Source organism: Tachypleus tridentatus, chromosome 8 (genome assembly GCF_004210375.1).
Source record: "Tachypleus tridentatus isolate NWPU-2018 chromosome 8, ASM421037v1, whole genome shotgun sequence".
Lineage (NCBI taxonomy): Eukaryota > Metazoa > Arthropoda > Merostomata > Xiphosura > Limulidae > Tachypleus > Tachypleus tridentatus.
This window is the reverse complement of record NC_134832.1, coordinates 87,253,444-87,279,608: the sequence shown is the minus strand read 5'-3', so window position 1 is coordinate 87,279,608 and position 26,165 is coordinate 87,253,444. Positions and strand designations below refer to the sequence as shown.

Genomic DNA, 26,165 nt, shown 5'->3' with positions numbered 1-26,165 from the left:
GTTTTCTCTAACTTATATAATTTAGTTAATGATAACTCCCGAAATAACATATTCTTGAAAATATCATTACAATGTAGAATAATATAGAGATAAATAAAAAAAAAGATTATAATAGTGTAATAATTTCGTAATAGTGACTTTACGGTGTGTTATCTGAGCTTTACAACTTTTCGAAACAGTTCTGAATGTTTAAAATACTAAGAATCATTACATAAATCTGTTTTAATTCTACTGAATACTCACTGGAACTAATTCGTGATGACGAGAACCCCACTGGAAGTAAAAATATATCTCAGAATGGCTGGTATGGATATTAACACTTTTATTGATAAAGAGAAAACAACGTTTCGACCTTTCTTGGTCATCTTCAGGTTAACAAAGAGAGTTTTCAAGAAACCGTTGCCGAACACGTCTCAGAGATGAGAGTATAAATGGATACGGGATTGTAGGGCCATCAGGTAACATCCGTTACAAATGGATGTTAGGTTATTAATTAGTACAGGTATAAAGGTATACAGCTTTAGTTGCTGTATAAGTAGAGCTTCTTTGATTTTGCGTTTGTTTATATTTGTATTTGTTTCCATACTTAGTATCTGGGTGTTTTCGATGGTTGCGTTGCGTTTATTTGATTTCAAAAACACGTGAAAGTGTTTTCTCGTGTTCTTTGAATCTAGTTTCCATTTTCCTGCCTGTTTCTCCAATATAGAAGTCGTGGGAGTTGTTGCATCGTATGTTATAAATTATGTTTGTCAGTGTAGTTCTTACATAGTATAGACCTTAGTTTTGTGCCTGTTTTTTGAATAAATTTGGTATTAACTGGAATGTCATATTTTGTTACCAGTTTTTGCCAAATGTTGGTTATTTTTCTGCTGATGTCGGGAATATATGGTATGCAGCAGTATAAGGTTTTGTAGTTTCTTGTATCTTGGGATTTACTGTTGTTGGTTTAGGTGTGTGTGTATAATTTTTTCCACAGATATTTTTAGGAGATTTATTGGTGAAGTGTTTTATTTTGTTGATTTCATTAATTTTATCGGGTGAGCATAGTTTTGTTGCTATGTTTGTTTTTTTAATATCTTGAGTTTTTTTGTTTTGTTTCATGTACTGAGTCCCTGTGAATGTATAGTTCAGTATGGGTGATTTTTCTGTGAATTTCTGTTCACAGATGAACTTAACGTTGGGGTGTATAATGTTAACGTGGTTGAAAAAACAAAGTTCGTGTTTTGTAGATGTGAATCCAACAACTGTATCGTCAACATACCTGTACCATGAAAGTGGTGGGTGTACGGCTGAATTGATTGCTTGAGATTCAATGTGTCATAAAAATGTTGGCTAGAGTTGGTGACACTTCCCCAGGCCATTTATTTGTAAGCAGTTTTGGTCGTTGAACATAAAGTTAGTGTTGGTGATAGTTAATTCTATAAGGGTTGCTGGGCATATATATCAATGGGTTGGGGTCTTAGATGTAAACAACGTTCGACCGTCTTAGATGATTTTCAGGTTAACAAAGAACAGTTTCTAGAAACCTTTCTCTCTCGTGGATTGGATTTAGTATTTCCCAATCAGTGTGTACGAAACAAAATTCCCCCCTAATTATGATTTCATTAATAGCTGAAACCTTAATCTCACTGTAAAGTTTCTCACTAATTTCATCTGGTGGTCTGTAACAAATTCCTACTAAGAGCTTTTTCCCTTGATATAAACTAACAGAAACCCAAATTGACTAAATATCCTTACTGTTATTCTTAATATTCCCAACCTTAAAAGAATGTAATCCACACTTTACATACAGAGCCACTCCACCTCTCTTTACTGCTCTGTACCTATTAAATAACTTAACAGTAATGTACTTCAAAGAAAATTGTCGTCAAAATCATCTACATTTAACCATGTTTCAGTTACTCCCATTATATCTTCTTTTCCTATCAGTGCCCTAAAGTAATCTGTTTCTTATAGCGTTACAATAGCAACAATTAAACCTATTCTTATAACTACTTTTATACCGATTTCCTATGCTAAATTTTCTTTTACATCTCAATTTTGTTTCATTTAGTTTATCTTTGCTCTCACCGCTATCTAGTCCTAGTTTAAAACTTCCCTTACAGCTGAGTTAATAACCTTTGCAAACAAGCCAGGCACTTTCCTAATTAAGTGTAAACCATCCATTTCAAAAAGTTCTCTCTTCCCATTGAAATGATCCCACAAATCCAACCAATTAACCTGCTCATACTTACATAATGATTTTTAACCAAGTACTTAGCCCTAGTGACCTACTCAAAACTTCATCTCCACAATGAAATCTTCGCAGTATGCCCGACATAGTTAATTCACAGCCTTTAAATGCTTTTATCAACCCCTTGTACTTATTAATTGGCTCCTCTGACTTAAGTCTTCTTTATATCATTAGTCCGTACGTGTACAACAAAGAATACATCGTTGCCAGTCCCCTTCGTAAGATCTCTTGCTTTGTCAGTTACGTTTTCCACCCCTATCCCAAAGTAGCATGATTTTCTCCCTGTTTACCCCACAGACTATTCTATCCACACGCTTTGTCAAGGAATCACCTATAACCTCTAAGTTCATAATCCATATCTTTCTCTATTCCTTTTGCTTTCCCTTCCTCCAATAATACCTCATCTACATAAGCCAATATGTTGCCCAACAGAATAGGATCTTTACATTTAATTTCACTACTTTTAACCCTAATACTACCCTGTCTTTAACTTTCTGAGCGTCTTTGTTAATCGTAGCTGATGCCTCCCTTGCATGTAAAAGCTTAAGTTCTTCTTGAAATCCTGTTGTTATTTCCCAGCAGGGGCGTAAATCCTGGGGGGATGGAGGGTATACATCCTCCCTTCATTTTAGGTGGGGGGTATGGTGCATACAATCATCACCCCTACAGTTTTGTCTGTTGAATTGTTTTATTGCATAACAGGCCTACATATTGTGTTTGTTCTTGTGATTCTCATGTTCTTACCAATCGAATTACATAATTAGGCCTAGATGTAGGCTTTTTCAGTAGTCGAAATGTACATCTTTAATATAGGCGTGCTTCTAAGCTTTTCGATCTAAGCGATAGTTCGTAAGTATCAGTCAGTAGGCCTAAGTATACATGCAAGTTTCGTGGCAACAAGATTACTTTGTGAAGGCATGTTTACAGCTTTCAGGTTCACGTGATCTGAGATTACCAATTTGCAAATTGAACAGCCCACATAAGTGGTTGCAAAAATCATCCCCCCCCATCGGTTGTAAAAAATCTACGCCCTTGTTTCCCAGTCTATATTTCTCTTTATCTATTTCCTCAGCTTTGGTTAAAATAACCTCCAACCTGCAACCTTTACATATAAATTGAACATCCTCCCTACTAGTTTTTTTAAAATTGCATAGTAGTCTGAAGTTCCCAAATAAAAACCGCTCGTTGCACCTAACAAAGTATGAACGCTTAACTCCCGAACTAGTCTTAACCACTGTATTATTTCTAGAATTAAAATAAACAGTTGATACTATGATTAAATACCAGTAACCTGTTATTAACACTGTTAAGCCTAAATATGACAATTAACTAGTTATTATATTGCATTTGTAAAATAAAACGATGTTTCTAATTTATCTTATTGCAACTTCCATTATAACTAAGCCTAAAGAACCGTTACACGTACTAAGTCTGAACTAACGTTACACTATTAAAATCTAAATTAAAAGCTTATATTTGTTATTTAGTCGCCAATCTCACTAAATCTAGTTATTTTTTTGTTACTCAATTTTAATTTTGGGAGATAAAACAAATAACATTTAAAAACCTAGAATATTAGCAGAACGTCTTTTTCCAAATTGTGCTAGCCAGATTATGAATCAGATGTCCGCCAGATAGTTAAGTGACGTGCGGAACAGTCCCGATGTCGCACGTCAATCAATACTGTAAAATCACCATCTTGTTTAAGAGCACAATTCAGACCTTCCAAATCTAATAAATCTTCCCCTACAAACACAGAGTCGTAAATAGGCCTTGTTTCTTCCACAACAATAGTAGTATCAGCTTTAGAAGAATCACTCGTTACTTCTGAAACGTATAGTAAATCATCTGTCTTTTCCTCACGAAGGACGGCCAGTAGTTTAAACACCTCCCTACAAAATCAAGCCACGTGACCTTGTGCATGACGTCCATAACACGCCAGGTGTGGACATTTCCGATACGGATAATCTTCACAAAAACATAGGGCGAATATATTACATTGTTGATTATGTTTCACACACATAAACACTGACTTATACAAAGGGTCAAGAAGAATTGCCACACACAGAAAAAGTACAAGTGTCTGAAACACAACGTTCTCTAGTTTCCACACACTCGGCTCCTTTCTCTGACAGTCAAACTCGTCCAACTTCAACAAAACGTTGTCACTAATGTATTCCAATACCCCGAAAACGAAATTGTAAATAAACAATGATAAACGGCCCTCACCAAACGAATTTTATCATTAACAGTCAGCTATGCTTGGGAGCAAAATCTGCACCAGATTCTAGAAAAAGTCGCCTCACACAGCCCTGGTCGACGTACTACAAAAGATATAAACTCCTTCACATACTGCTCATATATTGCCTGCAACACGTCACAATGTCTAATATAAGTTGTGTCCATAAATATTGCACTTCTCATTATGTTAATTATTTTTTTTACCTTACTTGCAGAGGATAATAACACCAAATTTAAATATAATTAAAATTAACCACACATGCAAAATTCTTATGTAAAACTTATCACAAGTATATTCCTGAGATCCATTTCGAAACTATGACGAAATTTCATCTGCTAGTCTCTTTAAAACCAAGAACACTGACACGTAACTAAAGTTCTACGATTCGGTTTGTCTCACCCATTCTGTGTTTAAACCCAAAATAGTTCCTTATTCTAATGATAAATTTAACTTAAACCTAAAACTAAAAACCACTCGAGGTTATATTTGCTTCTAAACATCACAATAATATAATGATTTAAGACTCTTGCTTATCGAGGCATATTTAGTAGTGCATCGTAATGTTAACCTTTTTGGTACATTTGACACCTCTACTTCACGGGTGAAAATTTGATGAGTGTTCCTTGATCATTATTATATTCTAAATATAAACCTGATAACACCACAGTAAAGTAAGTCGCATATTCAACCTCACATAAAAAAAAAGAAGACATGATTATCATCAAAATTATCCCCAAAAAAGTGTTTGTGTCACAACGAAATTTTGTGAGCTTTGAAGCTTTCTTTAATAGCAGTTTCTCACTGTTTAAAAAAAAAGAAACAGCTAATATATTATAGAAAAATACAGAAATAGGTAACAAGCTGTTTGGCAAAATCAAATGTGTGCCCCTTTTTTGTGGGAAATCTGCTGAAAATCTCGACCCCTTCATGTTCCTTCTCAGGGCCATAGGAGTCAGCATGCCAACTTTAGTGGAGACTGAAAAAATAATGTGCAAAAAGTTAGCAGATGGATAAACATGCAATTTTACTTATACAGATTAGATGGGGTACAACACCCCCCCCCCTTTATAACTTACTCATGCCATCCTGTATCACTGTGTTAAGTTGTTCTGATTTGATAGTTTTTCCAGAATTAAATGGGAGGTCCAATTTCCTACTAGGATTTTTAACCCCTCCTTGTTACTTCTACGGACCGTAGAAGTCACCATACCAAGTTTGTCGGAGAGTGATCGAATAGTGTACAAAAAGTTATCAGAGACAAACCCATAGTTTCACTTTTTATATACATCGATTTTGGTGTTTTTTTTTTCATTGGGTTGGTTTTAGCTTTGTCAGCTTACTAACTTAAAGAAGAATGTTTCAACTAAGGCATTTTCAAAATTGAAATTTGAAACAACTAAACCACATGGGCTATTAAAGAGTTGTAGCCAATGGTTCTGACTGTGCAAAATTTGGTGATGTTGCATCAATGTAGCCCCTTGACAACAAAACAAAAGTAATGGGGAATTTGCACAAAAGCAAGAAACACTGCTACCCTGTCATGGATGGCACAAACTGTGTTTCAGTTGTTTCAGTAAGTCCAAAGAGTAAGAAGTTCTGGAGCATTTACCAAGGTTCTAGAATGCTTAATATTGAACACGAAATTTTCCGAGACACAGGTCACCTGATAAATTCAGCTATCACAAAGAGCATGAGAGAGAAATACTACTGTAAGAATCAATGACACAAGTCATCTACCACTTCCTGAATAACTAGATTCCAGTCAATACAGTCAACATTTTGTCTTGAGCAAGGTACTCTGTGGTATTCCAAAGTTCAAATTGGACCAAGCACACAATTAACAATATTTGAAACAAGTTTTCCAAAATAATATCTAGAAGGATAAATTTAGTGAAGTGTTACAGATGGAAATAGATGCAAAAAAGCATAAAAAAGAAATCAAAACTTCATTAGCAAAAAAGTTTCTGGAACAGTGACAGATCATCTGGGGGTAGAATATAATTGACCATAATTAAATAAAAATGAAAACTGTATTTGAGTAGAATATAAATTTTTCATAAAATTGAATTTAAAGTTGTAGTTAAAATGGATGGTGTGAACTATACATTTCTTTTTGATGCTTTTTTGCTGACTATGCAAAGTAAGTCTTGACTATTTGTTAAGATACATGAATCTGCTAGAAAATAACAAGAGCACTGTCACAGTTCACTTCCTTTCTGTAGATAACCAATTACATGAATGGTAAATAAATCACAAATATCAAGTAATTTCTAGTCCATGTAACACGTATACCACAATAATGAAACATAACAAATAATTCATAAAAGTGGATGTTCTACATGAACAAACAGTATTACAGGCAGTTACACCTAATGTTGAAGTAACAAAAGATCCAAACATAAGTTAACATTGTGAATTAGGAATAATATATATCATATATATGTGAAGCATGTTACCATACCCATAAAATCAAGGTATGGGTACTAACTTTCTTTTTTCGGGCACCTCTTTCTGAAAAAAAAAAAATCAGAACTTTAAAAACTCCCACACAGATAACTTGACTATTTACTTAAAAATCCTGTTCTCAGTTAAGACTCCTAGAATTAATGAAGACATCTCAAGACTATTTCCACTTTTGTGTTTTAAACATTACATACTAATCACAAAATATTTGAACACATTAAATATGTAAAATGGCTCATTTGGGTTGAGAAATTATTTTACGTAGAGGAGCGAACAACGTTTTGACCTTCTTCGGTCATTGTCAGTTTCACTGAAGAAGGTCGAAATGTTTTTCGCTTCTCTACATAAAATATTTTCTCAACCGAAACAAGCCATTTTTACATATTTATTTTTCTCTACAAGTGGGTTTTCTCGACATCACCAATTTGAACACATTATGTTAAACATGTTCTCACTAGATGGATCATTTACACATACAAAATTTATATTAAGGACAAAAATATTTAGCCTTCAAAATTCTTTTAAAGGGTAAATATGCATTTATTTCATGTGACTTTTTCAGGTCACATGAAATATTTAGCCTTCAAAATTCTTTTAAAGGGTAAATATGCATTTATTTCATGTGACTTTTTCAGGAACCTTTCAAACACAGTTTTGGAGAACCACCACTTGGCATTATTCAAACTACCTATATATTTTATAAGAAGCCCTTACACAGTTATGTTGCAAATTATATGTTGCATATATATTCTAGTTGATATGGAAAAATACTTTATGTTTTTTTGGTTCTTTGAAATGAAGTAATTTTTTCAAGTTGTACATATTAATTACAAATTTACACTAGTTTGATTTTCTAATTATTATGTACCGATTTAAAATATCAATCCTGAAGCCAGGAAATCAGAAAATTTGGGCAGAGCCCCAACAGTCCTTTTGTGTAGTTAACCTTTGACAGATACAATTTGAAAATATATTTCATAAGGTACACATCTGTACTTCATAAAATATGTGATTCTGGATTATTTCCATGTTGAAAAATATAACATGTACATGAAAGAAATTAAGCTAAAAGAAACATTTACCTGAATAAGAAAATATTTTTTTACATATTTCAAGTGAAAAAAACAGGTTATTACATCATTTATGTTGCCTATTTCTCAAATTATCTTATACACGAAAAAAAATACAGTACATTTATTGAAGCCACATAATGAATAGTCAATGTATTGCCTATGTTTTAGATACCATCAATAGCTTTTTGTAAACTGTAGTTCTGATAGAAAAAAATTAAAAAACTGCAAAATGCTGTACTGAACAAATCAAATGAAATTAATCTATAATACATTACAGAAATCAGAAAACTGTGGTATGTTGTAATGAAAAATTCAAATGAAATTAATTGACTAATATATTAGAAATCAAAAAACTGATATGTTGCACTGAACAAATCAAAATTAATTTACTAATACACTGCAAAAATGATAAAACTGTAATATACTGCACTGAACAAATCAAACAAAATTAATCTACTAATGTATTAGAAGTCAGAAAACTGCAATATATTGCACATTGAACAAATCAAATGCAATGAAACTAGTAATATATTACAGAAAAAAAAAAGAAAACTGCATGAATATAAACAAATCATACAAAATTAATCTACTAATGTATTACAGAAAAATGTAGTATGTTTTTTGAACAAGCCAGTTGAAATTAATATATTGTTAAAAGAACATTGCATAGAACCTTTAACGTAGCTGGCCCACATGTTAAATTTAGGAGTAATATTCCTACTTCTATGCCAGTAAAACCAAGGTTAGTATTTTACCTGCAGATTCTAAGAAAGAAAAAGTTCCATAAAATCAACAAATAAGATTTTCTTCTACACCTCTTACGACTCTTTACAAGTTACATATACTGAAATAAAAATTACTATTTTTCACCATTTAAATTTGAGCTTTTCTAAATGTTAATACATGGTATTATAATCAGGGTCATAATCTTATCCAATATAGAGTTTATTGTAATCTCTACCTTACGTTAAGAAACGTACTTCATTTGGAACTCATTGTTCTTATGTATAGAAATTAGCTCACTGTCATAATAAAGTAATCTGTGCTTCAGTCATGATATTCTTTATTTCACTTTTATGATTCTGTTGTATTTTCTATATCCACCAAACAAAATTCAGATCCTTGTAAAAAGAATAACTGGCTGAAGAAAATAATCATCACAAATAAAGTTATGAATTTTCTTTATTTCAAAAATTACTAATTTACAAACATCAGACACATTGTTTCTACTATCATCCTCATAATATGCAAGCCAACTAACAGAAGCATATATCAAATACACACATACACAAGGTAATATAATTATGTGATCTTGTTTCCCTTTCAATTAATACATTCAATGTTAACTCAGTTACACATTTAAATAAAATGTCCATAATGATGGATATCAACAAGTAGCTTCTAAGTGAAGCAACATTAATTTCTAAAGTGGATTATTCCCTCCTGAAAAGTAGTGAACAAAAGTAAAATAAAATGTGGTTAATTTGCTACTCTTTCTCTGTATATTTGTCTATTCAGTGTTTGAAAACTGAAAAGAATGAGTTGAAAATAATCAGTACTGTAATAAATAAAAAGTGGTCATAATCCAAAATGCAAAACTGAAAAACATGATGAAAAACATTAAATTACAAGTCTAAGCTGAAGTAAGGAAATTATCATCTAATCAGTTATTTGACAGTGAAGCAAAATAAATGCCAACTTTATTAACTCTTATATTTTTTGCACTTCACTCTGAATAAGAACAAAACAAATTAGTTCTTGTAATTCACTTAACTATTTTGGTTTTCATATTAATTTTAAGGCTTTTAAAAATAAATTCCATACTAATTCCTTTCTTGTACAGTTAGTTTTGCAGCCACAGTGATTACATGTATGAACTTACAACTGTTACTCTAAGAAAAAACATAGAAATTAAAACAAAATTTTACAATTCAAAGAAACTGACAAACACTCACAAAAATAGTTGTAAACCTAAGAATATGCTAAACACTATATATATATATATATATATATATATATCTGTAAAACATTACTCGCTTTATTCATACTGGATACAGACGTTTCAATATCATACATATACTTCATACATTATTAACTTACACACCAGATCAAAACAGGTCTCTCCTACTAGTTTTTAATTCTACACACCATCCCTAAAATTTCATTACTTTGGCCTGTTCACTCATCTGCTTCATGTAACACAACATACTCTGCTGGTAGAAAAACACTCATCAAGCACACTGCACATATTTATTAGGGGTGATGATATAAAACTGACTTGAAATTAAGACTGATGGCCTTACAAAAAAAAAAAAAAAAAAGCCAAGTAAAAACAAGTGTACCACAAAAGAAAATGTCAAGTATTAGTGATTTATTTATTTTTTTGTCCACAGAAGAGAAGAATGTTAACATCCCTACTTACATATAACAACTTCCATATTGGACTCTTCTGGCTTCCAACTTAAAATGATTATTCTTTGTGCATACAAGCTCTCAAAACCTAAAGCACTGTTCAGAATAATATTCATTCACACAAAAGTTGTTCCATGTAAAATCAAGATTAATACAAAACTTTCAGACATAATTTAGGGATCTTCTATGAAGTTTAACACTGAGGTGATGAAATAATGTCATAATTGCAACAAGGTCAGTAACAGAGTGCATTTACTGCAGTTACACAGTATCAGTCTTGCATTTCCTCAGGAATCTCATGAGGGTTTAGAATTCCTGGAACTGATAACTGAATTTTCCTCTTCTCTTCTTCAGCTTGACGAAGAGCTGTTTCTCTTTCCTCCAGAAACAGATCGCTGTCATCTTCTCCAGCAAATTCCTAGAGATTTAGAAACATCGTGCATGTTATAGTTAAGTACTGGAGTCTAAACAAGTTTTTATTCATAAATGGACTTGTCATACACTAACAACATCAATTTTTAAAGTATTACACCTGGTTAACACCAGACAACAGTATTTGCTTTCATTACATAAATATAAGTGCTGAATAACTTTTTTAAACAAGTGATTTATTAAAAAATATTCTAAAATGAGTCATAAAACACATGGAATATCTTAAAACCCTTTCAGTTCTCATAAGATTGAAGTTGTCACCAACAAAAATAAAACACCTTACAAGGTACTTACTCTAATCTGAACCAAGAAATCTCTCAAATGTTCTTTGAAGGCAGGAATGTCCTGATCAAGATTAAAAAATCCCTGAACAGTAATTTTTATTTGATTTCTGCAGTGAGAGAAACAGTATATCAGAAAATATTCTTTGCATAATGTTTTAGCAACTTGTCTAGCATAAAAGATACAACAGAAATTGTCTTAAAACTAATAAAATTTAATCTTCTTCATTAATAAAACTAATTCTTAAAGTAATAACAGATTATAAGCACAACAAAGAAAATATATCGTGTTAAAGATAATTTTGGTGTAAAAAAATTAAAACTTTTGTTACAATACATTAACCTCACTTAACTAGAGAGCCTGTACTTGTCGATGAAGTGACTTTAGTCAAATTTGTATTTAGAATGAAACTGGCAAATTATGAAGTAAATCTCAGAAAAAACTAATTCGAGCTTAAATCAGAAATTACCTTATACTATCTCAATGGTTACCTGATTCAGTTCAATAACTTCACACATTAATGGATATTTCATTGTATTTGCAACACATAAAACACTGGCTTTTCATGCAAACATTTTTGGCTGTATGGTGAAGAGATCTTAATACAGACAGTACACTATACCAAAAATTATGAAATTCACGTATTTGTATTCTTTCTAAATTCTTGTCAAAATTGTAAATTTATATCCTGAAACTTTAAGTTATTATCTTCCAAACAGTATCTGCAACAGAACTTACTTTCTTCTTTATACAGGTAAACAATAACTCAATTAAAAGTTGTTATAGTGCCACTCCAAATCAAGTGAATGTGCCTATAGGCAGTACTGAAGTTCTTGCTGTCATTTAGAGGTATTCTGTTATTTATTAAACAAGAGAGAAGTAGCAAATTTCCTTAGGTTCCTCTGCATGTAAATATATTTGACTGAAGTACTTTCCTTGACAATTAATTTTTTGTATACAATAAGTTTAGTCTGAAGCCAAGTCATCAAGAAACACTAGCATCATATTATGCACTCCATCAAAGATAAGTGGTGTTACATAAATTATTATGTGTAGTCTATAAATAAGTTGTGTATGTATAAGAGAGTGGCATAAAACTTAGGTTCCTCTGCATGTAAATATATTTTACTGAAGTACTTTCCTTGACAATTAATTTTTTGTATACAATAAGTTTAGTCTGAAGCCAAGTCATCAAGAAACACTAGCATCATATTATGCACTCCATCAAAGATAAGTGGTGTTACATATATTATTATGTGTAGTCTATAAATAAGTTGTGTATGTATAAGAGAGTGGCATAAACACATTCTGTTTCTATTAGTTTTAATACTTTAGATGATTTGTTCATTGCACCATTTCTTTCAATAAAGTTGTATACAATAATCATACCTTGAATATGTTTGATAATATATCAACACTGACTGTCAGTTCAGCCATGACATAGTGCATGGATACCAGTGTAGTAAAGAGTTACGTAAAGGTTTTCACTGTATTATAAATCATTAGTTGACCAAAAAATAAATACATTTCTATTTCAAAAGGTTTCACAATAAATATGCCATTTGCTTGAAATGTCTGTTTCAGATATGGTTATGTGCATGTTATCAATGTTTATGAACCTTTTAGTGACAAGTCATAGGTCAAAGGCTACATCATCGTGTTTATTGACTTGCATACAAAATTCTATTGAGCTACTATTTTTACAAATTTATGTTAATATGTTTAACATGAAATTGTATATTATAATTCAAACTTTAATATTATATACAAGTCCCTTATAAACTCTTACTAGAATATATAACCAATCAATAGCTCAGAATGTCTCCTGTTTTTTGCATCCACTTTAATCTGTGAAAAGGCTAGCATGTTCTTTCAATCCAAGATTTCAAGGAGGTAGGTTGTGCCTTTAGCCTGTTCAAAGTTTCGTACTTCTTTTGAACCTAAATACAGCTTAGTTACTAAGCTTAATAAATTATAGTGAATTCTATGGCATCAATATACTTATTTATGATTTTTTTGGTTGTTCAACTCCATATATAAAACCTAAAAAAAAAATTGTTTGCTATCCTCCATATAGAAAATTTTAAAAGGCTTAGCAAATTATGTCCAGTAGCAAGCAAGTTCAAAGGTCATAGATAGAAAAAAACAATTTTTCCTTTACTTCTTCTACCTGTTGTTTCATATTTTAAGAAAAATATAATTAATAACTTATTTCTAAATAGTAATAAGTAATTACATCATAGTAATAATCTATGATGTACACTAATTGTAATGTGACCAAATATTACAAAATTCTAGTCCACTAAAACACAGCCAGCCAAGACTGGGTCAGTTTTATATTACTGGATACAGTAACCAAAGTGCACAATGGAAGTTATGTAATGTTAGCCAGGCATGACTAGAAGGGAATATGATAAAAAAAAATAACAAATAAATAAATATATACATATAAGATAGTGTTATGAGACTTAAGCTACTTAGACTAAACATTTGTATCTTCGTTGTAACATGTAGTCATTGTAGCACAAAAAAAGCATAACTTATAATTCCCCCCTTTTTTTTATGATGGTTACAAGGTTGATCAGTTTGGCAGATCCCACCAAGGGCTTTTAAAGTAACAAAATATAAAATCTTACTACAAACAAACATTGAAGCTGTATTCCAGAGGTTTTACATATTACACAAATAATGTACAAGATTTCTGTGATGAAGAATAGTTTTTTAATTATAACATGAAATCACTTCACACTCAGACTAGTTACCAAAATGGACTATTTTTTCATAAACAAATTTTTGGTAAAAACATTTCATTAAAAAAATCTGATTTTTTAACTACAAAAACTTGTAATCTTTACTAAAATTTTTCCAAATTTTGTGAAGGTACACATAGTGTATCAAAAGTTGGAGTTAATACTTTATATGTACAAATACATGTTTGAACTTATGTATATTATACCCAGCCTAGTGCAAAAGGGTTAATAAAAAAAACAGAGTTGAGAGCAATGAAAAAATGCACTGTTTACAGTAATCACTATCCAATATTCATACATACGGTGAAAGGTGAGGAAAAGCCATCTTAAGTAAACTAGCCACAAATTCTTGTACATAAGTGACATTATTCTGTACTGTGGGATTCAGTGGAACAGACACTTTTCCAACTTCAACTAGAGTGAACATGTATGCCAGAATAGTTGCCTGCATAGTTAGACCTAAAAGTATTAAAACACCTTTGTAGAGACAACATAAATATATATTTTTGTCATATTGATCTAAATACCTTAAAAAAATTGTGTGCATACACTCAGTACAATAATGCTAGATATACTGTTTCAATGCTACTTAATCAATGTCACTTTCTAAAGAACTGGCTACTACTCATTGTTTCTATGCTACTTAATTCAATGTCACTTTCTTGAGAACTGACTACTACACGTTATTTCTACAGCACTAAAGGAACAAACTGCTGGATACTGATTCTATGGTATTCAACTTTCTTGAGGACTGGCTGCTACTTATTGTTTCTATGAAACTTAATTCAATGTCACTTTCTACATAACTGGCTGCTACTTAATTCAATGTCACTTTCTATAGAACTGGCAAGTACATATAGTTTCTATGCTACTTAATTCAATGTCACTTTCTTGAGAACTGGCTACTAGTTATTTCTATGCTACTTAATTCAATGCCACTTTCTTGAGAACTGGCTACTACATATTATTTTTACAGTACTAAGGGAACAAACTGCTGGATACTGATTCTATGGTATTCAACTTCATCTATTATTATATGAGAGAACCTCATTATTAACTTTGAAAAAGGATTACTTTTAATTTTTTATGAAAGAAGTTGGTCACTTGTGTAGGTTATATGCTAACTAAACTTAACATATAGCAGATAATTCATACAGTTTGAACTGTGATAAAACCCCTTGAAGGGAAGTCCTGGTAATATTAAAGTACAAATTTCTTGGTGTGATTTCTTAACTCTACCAGATCTATAACAGAAATATAAAACAAGTTCCAGATACATGCACATGTTCTTACTCAAAAATTATAATCATTAATGATAATATAATGTACCTGCAGTGTGTGATGTGTCTGTTACAACAGAAAACAAATGTTGTAAGATATCAGTGTAGTAAGTCTGGTAGAAACTTTGAGCAGCAGCTTCCTCTTGGCTAACATTCTGTAACAGCTGATATAAGATGTGAAGACCTGAAAGAAGAAAAAAAAATCTTAAAAGGTTAATGAAAGCTTATATAACTGAAACTACTATTATAAGTATGCTGTGTTCTATTGCATATTATTTAACACACTGAAACATTTTGTAACACATACCTTCATCAATGTTAACAAGTCTAGACTTTCACGTAAGCCCACTACATATTCAAGGGTATTCACTCTCAAAGTACAGACCTAATTTTTATACTATTCACTACCCACAGAATCCACACTGCACCATAGATAAAATTTATGTTTCTACCTGTTACCGTACTCAGTGTGAGAAACTGAACAAATACTTTGTAGAATAATTCACTTTCTGTGAAAAATACATTGATGTTTGTTAGCTTGTGTATTGATTTTCTTGCAAAGCTTTACACTAGCTGTCCCTAAACTTTGAAGTGAAAACAGCTAGTCAACTCTTGAGCTACTCTTTACCAATAAATAGTGGAATTAACTGTCACATTATAATGTTCCAAAACTAAAAGAATGAACACATTCAATAACAGGGTTCCACCCCTAAACTTACTGATTGGTAGTTAAGCATTATAAATCACCATTAAGGATCTCGGCATTAATTAGAAAGTTTAGTTACAGTAATAATAGTATAGCTACTTTGTGTGTGTGTAACTTGTAAACTTGTTTATTCCTAAGCACAAAGCTATAACAAACTATCTCTGCATTGCCACAGCATATATCCTAACCTAATTTTTAGCTCTAAATCCTCAGACTAACAGTGAATCACTAAGAATGGCTTAATTGTCATTAGGAACTTTGTAACCAAAGTAATACACCCATCAGTTATTCTAAAATTAATAATATTTTGCCAAATGTATTTTCTGTACCTTTACTGTCAAAATAAAAGATAAAACAGTGTATCACCGAATGTATATAAAATATTCAAAATCGTACTATCATCAAACAGTTATGCATATCAATATTCTAATGTTAATGAGTGTAGCTACTACTCAATAAAACTAGGACAATCAGGACAGTTATAAATAACTACATACTTAAAATGAAATTTTTAACTTCACAAAGTTTTCCTTAAGATTCAATATTTTTTACCCTTTAACTCCATAAATATAAGGTCACATATTTTACATGACCTTGCAACCACCATGAAGGTATACATACCAATATACTTTGGAAGTACTTAATGTATCTTCAAGAAATTTGGCAAGCTTTTAGTAGACAAGTCTTTTCTACTCCAAAACAAATCTTGTTCATGAATATACAGTCAGAGTGTTTACTTATCTGAGTGGAAAGTGATTTTAATATAATGTACAAAATATTTTTTTTAAGAAAAGCCTTATATCTGTTACTTTCTCTATTTTAATTCTACTTTCAATTCAACCACCATTGTAGTCACCACAAAAAAAAAAAAAAGTCTAAGTAGCAACTTTTAATCTGTAGATGAAGTACTTACAACTCTGTACTCAAAACAATGAAGTATTATAATTGTTATCTATACATTAAAACATTGCCTTTTTATCGAGTATAATAACAGAACATGAGAGAACTGACAATCTGTGAAAGAGAAAATAATAGATGGGAGAAAAAGGTAGGTCTGTTTTGAGAGAGACAAACTAGAAAGTCAAAAAAGATTGAAAGCTATAAGAATTAGACTCATTATAATATTTATAATATAATACAGTACTTCAAAGAGGTGTGTTGAAAAATTTATAGAATGAGCAAAATGTAGTAAACAAGTGCCAAAATTATATTGTGAAGGGAGATAGAGGATTAAAATATTTCCTTTTACAATCAATAAATTAAAAGTCATATAGTATCAAAAACTGATTTATTAACTACAAGCTGAAGTATCCACCTCTGTCCAGGTTATGAGCTCAATAAAATGTGTGGGTGGATGCTATGATAAATAACACAAAAATCCTAACTCTCACACAATTTATTCATAATGTATTATTACAGTATTCTTTATTACCTCATAAAATATTTTATATAGCTTTAATAATTCAATATGTATAAGTGAAAAACATTAATACACTGTGTAATGATCAAGGTAATTTTACAGGAATAGGTAGCAGCCAAAGTAAATGCCATAGGGATTCTTTCAGTCACTCTCTTTTAATGCCCACTTCTTATTAATGTCCCTTCACAGTGTTTCATTGCTTTATTAATTAACAGTCACTGGCCATAGAAGGGTCTTATAAGCCAAAGATGAAAGGTCACAGTGCACAATTTATAAAGTAGGTATAACTTAAAAAGTGGCTCTTCTTATCAACCATATATTGACTGTTGAAGTAGAAATTTCAGTTGAGTTTATATATTACTGCAATAATGTCGACCACTTCTTTGTGTTCCTCTGTACAGTATTTCCCACACACTGGGAAATATATGACCTTTGTGTTCCCTTCCCTCAAACTAAGTTTTTTTTTGCTGTTGTTTTAAGGATGTGGTGCTATTTATGTATGTAATAAACTTACATCAAAGATAATAAATACTGAATAATAGCAACAATGAAGTGTGAAGGGGATTGTGAATCTCTCAATAGCATGCCCTTTGTTCCAACCTATCATCCCACAATGTTTGGTTGAGATTGATCCACAACCTACTAGTAAAGATAGTTAACAGACAGACAGATTTTTATGCTTTAATATAAATGTTTTGATTCCAAGTTCATCATAACTCATTAATAATATATTAGTTTAATTAAGTATTGAATACAACTCACAAAAAGGTTGTAATAATCACACTTTGATCTACCCATACAGAGAGAGAATATTAGTTACTGACTTAACACAAATATCTAAACAAATTTTAAAATACGACATACCATAACATAAATAGAAAAATATATTTATTATATTTACTTTGAACTAATAATGATAAAATATGTATTTAATAAAACTTAAGTATCAAGAAAATTTCCTTTGAGTTAGATGTGAAGATATATTTTTCACTTTCATAGTAACTTCCCAAACCAATCACCAAGAGTGGAATACTTAGAAAGTTTGTCTTTTTTTAAGTTTAAAAGTTACATATATTATTTGTAAAATCAAGACTAATAAATTTTTATCATTTGTATTTTGTCCCCCATCCTCTAAACAACTGAAATTACATATAACCAACAGAAATATTTTCAAAAAATACCTTAAAAAGGCTATTTCTAAGCCACTCATTCTAGATCATTTCATTCAAATGTTGGACCTTTTGGACATGAGATAACATTTTACCTCTTACATACAGGAAATTCACAGGCTAATGTGTGCACAGAACTCTCTAACTGCCACTAACTGTTTTAAGAGCAATATACATATTAAAAACATCAAAAAGCAAACTGTTTTATACCTGTGTCAGCCACATTTCTCATGGTATGTTTAAAAGCCCAGATAACAGAATCAAGCACCAACTTGAATTGTGCAGGAGGGATGTTTAGTAGAGCTATAAGATTAAAAAAAACTGTTTAGAAAATAAATTCATTTTCACATTTCAAAGTCATGTTAATCGTTTTGAAATTCTTATTATACCTGACAAAATGGCATAATTTATGTATATAAAGTGACAATTGAGTTACTTCTCTACTTTCTGCAATCTGGCAACATTTTAAACTAAAATTTATAATAACCACCACACAGTGATCAATTAATTCACAAATGTTGAGCATAATGGCCACAGTTAAGAACCAAAATCAATTACAATGTCTTATTGAGAAAACAGTTTAAAAAGAAAACAAAAAAACCTTCTACCCCAGATATTTAAAACAAGAACATTTTCACTTTAACCAACAGCTTCATCAGGGTTAATACACTTTTTCTAAACCTATCAAAATGTGTTAATCCATCAAAGTATGCACTGCCAGTTTGGAAAAACAGCTAAAAATTTTAATAAAGCATTAAGTATAAGTAGATAAATTCTTACTAAAAGATGACAGAGACTTGCAACATAATAACAGCATCCACAAGCCTTAGTTCTTGAGTATTTGAGGTAAAATAAGGCTTAAAATTTCCACCTGTATTGATACAACTTTTAAACAAAATAAAAGAAAGCTACAAATCTGTAATATTTGTACGTTTCTTGGTCATTTCCAACACAAATAATTAAAACTGAATTTTTAACTTGTCTCAAAAAATACAAATTCAATTAACAACACTTTTTACTTTATGAATTCCAAATCTCTAAACCCAATAAAAACATAAGTACATCATATTAAGATTTGTTTACTCTCTATTTATTTGCATCATTTGCTGAAGAGTGCCATTTCTTCCTGAATAACTTTTCAACTGTACGGACACATGCTTTCCTTTAGTTACGTGCTTTTCAATATTTCAACTACAACATAGTTTTGATTTCTCATATGCTTCAGTACAGAAATACAGGTACTTTCTGGTTTACAGACCTTCTTATTGGTAATTTAAAACCACTAAAAACTTGTGGTGGGCCTCATCATTGTGAAATCTTACAATAATGATGTTTACCAATTAATAATTTTTATGAAATTGTAAATATCACCACCTGATCAGAAAGCGTTAATATACTCAAGATGTTTTAGTTATGAATATTAATAACTTAATTATAATTTTTTAAATTCATAATAGACTAATGGTTGATATGTATTACTAAATATACAACCATACTGGATATATTTGTGTGTCACTGATTCTTTCTCAGACATACAAAACGTTTCTAGGTTCTTTTGATCATTCTTTTCATTCTTGAAAATGTTTGTGTTAAATTACATTACAAAGCTACAAAATTTTTCTTCTATAATAAGATAGTAAGTTCAGTTAAGTTTCATGAGTACAGCTAACAACAGCAAACTATTTTCATTGAATATAAAAGGTACAAAGGCAACTGTAGTGCCAATTTTAAAAATAAGATTCCATATTAATAGTAAGATTCAATTTTTGGTGTATTATTTATATTTTATAACCAATAAGGTAGAAGAGAAAATATATTAGCAATTGAAAACAAGCCTAAACTGGCTGGTTATATAAAAATAGAATTTCTGTTCAATTTCTTAAAAAAATTAATATCCTCAGTTGAAAATAACTATTTTAAACATTTGTTTCCAAAAAGTCTCAGTAGTTTGGAAATTTTACTCCTTAAACAACAACAGAACTATAAAATGACAGAGTAAGATTTTATAAGTCACAACGAGACAATATTTAACTATGTGCTAATTTCGCATAGCTTGGTTAAGTTTGTCCACTGTGAGAAGGGAGATATTGGAAGAAGGTGAAATTGTAATGTTCTTCACATACCAGGAAAGCAATGTGATACAACTGCTTGAAGTAGAATAAAGAAGTTGGTCCTGTGTTCAGGAAACTCTTCAAAGTCCTTGAAATACATAAAAAGCACATAAACATATGTAACTATTTATTTATTTATTTATATTAAAAAGTTAACACAAGTGACTTCTGATAGGTTTGAAGTAGTTTTAAGGTTAGAAAAACCCCAAAATAGAGATCATTTCCTGTAATTTTTAAATTACTGAGTACACTTAACATTGAATTTATTTCACCAAATAGCAAATTAGTAGATGAAAAACAGTTTTTTTCATGTGCATGGTGAAAGTTATTCCTGTGAGCAGTTGTTAGTTATTTAACAAAAAATCTTAGTGTCAAAACATAAACAGCAATTCTACTGAACAATATTACTTTTAGTTGGTTGATTGGTCTGGCATTTTATAGTGCAAAGCAACTAAGCTTCCCATTTCAGACATCTGGTGAAAAATTAAAAGTAAAGTAAAATCATAAAAATCTATAAAAAGGAATCAAGGTAAAACAAATCTAAGCTTAATTTTTGAATTAAAAACTTAAATAGCATTAAATCCAATTTACAGCTGTAAGATAGAAAGTGAAGTAATACAAGTTTTAAGACTTTATGTGTCATAATGATAATTATTATAACTTTCCAGGATGACTAACTGGTATGTTCAAACATCAACATCAGTCACCTGAAGTTGGCCTTTTTAGTCCTGGTTCTAGGTTATGTGTCATTATGGCCATTTTCAAAAAGTAATAAAAGTTTTGAAAGACATGCTACAAAATTGTAATAATAACTCGCCAGGATGACGAACTAGTAGTTCAAAGAGCAGCGTTAGTCACCTGAAGTGCCTTTCCCAGTCCTGGTGTCGAGTTATTTAATGTAACGGCCATTTTCTAATTTCAAATCGAACGAGAGATATTGTAATTCTTAAAAGAGAACCACAATTAAAAATGGTTTAATGTATACATTTAAAACACTTAAATGACATTAAAAAGATTAATGGCCTTTAAGAAACTTAAAACTTTATCAAGATGGACAGTGTCACTGTCACCAATAACACTGTTTAATGTTATGGACAAACCTTGGGACCAAATAGTGTTAAAATGGTGCTGTCGTTGAGAGTCGTAACGCTGGCAAGAAAGTAAAATGTGGCTAATCTGAGTGTTAAATAGATTACACACTGGTGCATCAGTTCCAGATAAAAGAATACGATGAGTTAAAAAACTGTGACCAATGCGTAGTCTAGTAAGAACAACTTCCTCCTTTCAATCCTAATGGAGGCAAGACAGCCAAAGTCCAATATAGGGTTTTATTTGGAAAAGCTTGTTGTTGCATTGTTCACTCCAAGTCGACTGCCAGCTGGCACAGAGCCAAGCCTTGAATAGAGGATTATAGCCCATGTATGGAATAGGCACAATGGTTATAGGGCGAGAGTAGACGGATTTAGCTGCCATGTCTGCAAACTCGTTCCCACGAATACCAACGTGGCCTAGTATCCAGAAAAACTGGATAGAAGTAGACGTTAATGAGAAACGGGCCAGTCGGTTTTGAATATCAGCAAGAACATGGTGTGAACAAATGTGAAGCGATTCCAGGGCCAGTAGAGAACTAAGCAAGTCAGTATAAGTAGTGCAGTTGCAGTACTGCTGAGATTCAATATGATCCAGGGCAAGAGAAATGGCATACACTTCAGCAGTGAACACAGAACTTATAGAGGGGATTCTGCTCACAACCACAGAACTGTAACAAACCATGGCAGAGCCCAAAGAGTCTCCTGATTTGGAATCATCCGTATAAATTGGAATGGAAAGATTGTTTGAAAGATGTTCAGTAAATAAAAGACGGTACTTCCAATCCGGAGTATCTGCTTTTCTCAGATGACTTAAAGAAAGGTCACACTTGGGGACTGTAATAAGCCATGGTTGGATGAGCTGATCAGTGAATACTGCAATGTTATCCAAGGACAGACCCAATTCATCCAATTGTTCCTGGACACGAAGGCCAAAATGAGTAATGGCAGATTATCTGTTCTGAAAAACTATGGCCCACTGAGGAAGGAAAACACAACTGGTGAGATGCTCTTGTAAGGATAGAAGTTTTGAAGAATATAGTAAATGAAGTTGTTTGAAAGATGTTCAGTAAATAAAAGATGGTACTTCCAATCCGGAGTATCTGCTTTTCTCAGATGACTTAAAGAAAGGTCACACTTGGAGACTGTAATAAGCCATTGTTGGATGAGCTGATCAGTGAATACTGCAATGTTATCCAAGGACAGACCCAATTCATCCAATTGTTCCTGGACACGAAGGCCAAAATGAGTAATGGCAGATTATCTGTTCTGAAAAACTATGGCCCACTGAGGAAGGAAAACACAACTGGTGAGATGCTCTTGTAAGGATCGAAGTTTTGAAGAATATAGTAAAGACAGTTGCAAACAGCAAAGGTACAAAAAAGGTTCATGAGATTCTACGTATAAGCTCTGAACTGGGGAGGTGCAGAGAGCCCCAGCGCAGAGTCAAAGTCCTTGATGATGAATGGGGTCCAGCATCTTTAAAGCCGAGGGTCTGGCAGAGCCGTAGACAGTTGGTCCATAGTTGAGTTTTGATCGAATAAGAGTACGACATATCTTTAACTTGGAACATAAATCCACTCCCCAACTGGTGGTAGAGAGGACACGGAGGATGTTCAGTGCTACTGTGCATTTGACCCGTAGCTGCTTAATGTGTGGTATAAAGATCAGCTTACAGTCAAACATAAGACCCAAGAACTTGTTCTCAGGGATCACAGACAGTTAAACTTCACCAATACGGAGTTCAGGATCAGAATGAATACCCTATTGGCAGCAAAAGTGCCAGTTTTAGAGAAAGAGAAATTAAAGCCGTTTGCCGTGGTCCACTTCAGTACAAGATCGAGGGCAGTTTTTAGTTGCCGCTTAATATATCTCATATTCGACGACTGATATGAGATGTGAAAGTCGTTGACATAGACATAGAGCCCATTTGCAACATTGAGAGGAAGTTGTTCAGTGATGGCATTAATCTTTATACTGAAAAGTGTGACACTCAAAACAGAAAAGTACAGGAAAGTGTCAAACTGACATGAACTTGGAATTTCCTATGCATTAAAAAATTTTAATAAAAATGGGTAAATTGTCACGTAACCCATATATATGGAGGTCTCGTGAAATGCGATACCTCCATGTTGGGTCATAATCCTTCTCAATGTCAAAGAATATTGATACATGATGTTATCGTTTGAGAAAGTCTTCTCTGATTGACGTTTCAAGTTGAATCAGGTGGTCCATGGTGGAGTGCTGTCGTCGGAACCCACACTGGATGGACAAGAGGAGATTGTTTGATTCAAGGAACCAAACAAGACAAGCATTAACCCTCCTCTCTAAGGTCTTACAGAGAAGGCTCGTCAAAGCAACTGGACGGTAGTTTGAAGGAATCTTGGGATCTTTCCCAGGCTTACAGAAAGGTAAAATAATAGCCTGGCAACAGGCATTAGGAAAAACATTCTTCTGTCAGATCCAGTTAAAAACAGTTAGAAGAATATCAAGAGAAGCAGGAGATAGATGGCACAGCATGTCATAGTCTATATCATCTGATCCAACTGATTTACTGCCAGACCAATGAAGGGCCAGTTTCAGTTCCACCACTGTAAAGGGACGATTATAGTCAAAGAGAGAGTCAGTTCAAAAGGAAAGAGGTGATCACTCTGCCCGAGTCTTGATGGCCAAGAAGGTGGAGGAATAAGCAGAAGTGCTAGATACCTGGTTAAAAGCTTTCACCTAGAGGATCGGCAATGCTCCGAATATCAGCTACTTCTTGGCCAGAGAGTAAGATAGAGAGGGGACAGAATTGTAGTGCCCACTGACCTTTCGAACTCTGTCCCATGTAACTTTGGAACTGGTGGTAGAAGATATGCCAGTTGTGAACTTAATTCAAGATTCCTTCTGGCTTTGACATCTTACCCATCTAGCATGTGCATGGGCCTGCTGGAAAGCGATGCGGTTTGAAAGTGTGGAATATCTATGGAAAGTATCCCATGACCGTTTTTGAGCCTTCCATGTCAAGTGGCAGGCAGGATTCCATCATGGATGAGGATTTAGGCCAAGAACAAAAGTAGGAAGCGTGAGAACCATTGCAGTTGACACAATGTGGGTCCGTTTCACACTCATAGGCATCATGATCCTTGCCACCACAACAAACACATGTCAGGAAACCAAGACATGACATCTTTGAGTGACCAAACCTCTGACACTGGAAACATTGGAGAGGGTTTGGAATGTATGGCTGTACCCTGAAATTTAGATAACCTGCCTTGATGGTGGCAGGTGCACGTGGTGATGTAAATGTCAAAACGAGGATATTAGTTGGCAGTGTAATTCCATCTTTGTAAGTGGAGATGTGCCTCAATGGAGAAACCAGCGAGTATCTCTGACTCGAAGGTGTTCTTCAAATCCCTCTCAACAATAACTCCTCTTCATGAATTCAAGGTAGCAAAAGGGGTAACCTCAATAGGTACATCCCCAATAGCCTTTGAATTCAAGAGGAGTTCACTGTGTTGGGATGTGGATGTTTCAACTAATGTCTCCAGATTGAAGCTTCTTTACTGCCTTCAGACAGCCAACAAGTCTCTTCAGTCCTTTTTGAATAAAAAAGGGGGACATTTGCCCTAAAGGATTCTCTGAAAGAAAATGTAGGATGAGAAAATGAGGTATAACTGGTGGTACAGACATTGAAGATTGCTGATCAGAGTCTTCAAGATGTGGTAGTTTATTTATTGACCGATTTCCATTATTTTATTAAAATTTTTATTTGGAGGATCCATAGGAAAAAAGAAAATTTCAGTGCTCGCTAACTCCATCCACCATGGAGCCCTGTGGGGGACACACTACAATATCAAGGAAGGACACTGCAGCAACGCCAGGGTTTTGTGAGCACTTTACCCAAACACCAGCATCACACACAATGTCCACAACACCTGTTGAGAACTTCCAACACTGGTACTTGAACCAGCCAAATGACCCAAGGGGGGTCACCCAAAGGCCACCCATTTACAGGAATTCAAGGCTAAAGTGGTGTGACAGGGTTGAATCCCTCAATCACCAGGATCCTCTCCTTCACTTCATGGGTCACCATGCACGGCAAACACGTGGGTGGAAGTTTAGATCCCAGAGGAGGTAACCTGAAAGAACAGAACCTTCCCTGGGAGGTCCCCTCACCACGTACAGAAATCCACACCGAGGGGTACAGCAATGTTATCCAAGGACAAACTCAGTTCCATCTTGGATACAAAGGCCAAAAGGAACAATGGCAAACTGTCTGTTCTGAAAATGCATAGCCCACTGAGGAAGGAAAACACATTCCCAGGTGGGATTTTGTGGTAAATATTGAAATTTTGAAGCAAAAAGTAAGGACAGTTGCAAATGGCAAAGGCGTAGAGGAGGTTCATGAGACTTTGTGTACAAGCTCTGGACTGAGGAAATGCAGAAAGCCCCTGTGTAGAGCCAAAGTCCTTGATGATGAATGGGGTAACGTATCTTCAAGGCCAAGGTCCTGGAAGAG

At 32.9% G+C, this 26,165-nt stretch overlaps 1 protein-coding gene across 1 annotated transcript in view; it reads right to left on the bottom strand.

Annotated features, from left to right (window-relative positions):
• Positions 1-9,175: 9,175 nt before the first annotated feature.
• LOC143222862 (exportin-1-like) overlaps positions 9,176-26,165 on the bottom strand; it is an 85,783-nt gene continuing 68,793 nt past the window's right edge. The window contains 6 exon segments of the mRNA XM_076449967.1: positions 9,176-10,841; positions 11,150-11,246; positions 14,190-14,346; positions 15,217-15,351; positions 18,673-18,765; positions 20,586-20,661. Of these exon segments, the coding sequence (XP_076306082.1) occupies positions 10,695-10,841; positions 11,150-11,246; positions 14,190-14,346; positions 15,217-15,351; positions 18,673-18,765; positions 20,586-20,661 (705 nt within the window). The 3' untranslated portion in view covers positions 9,176-10,694.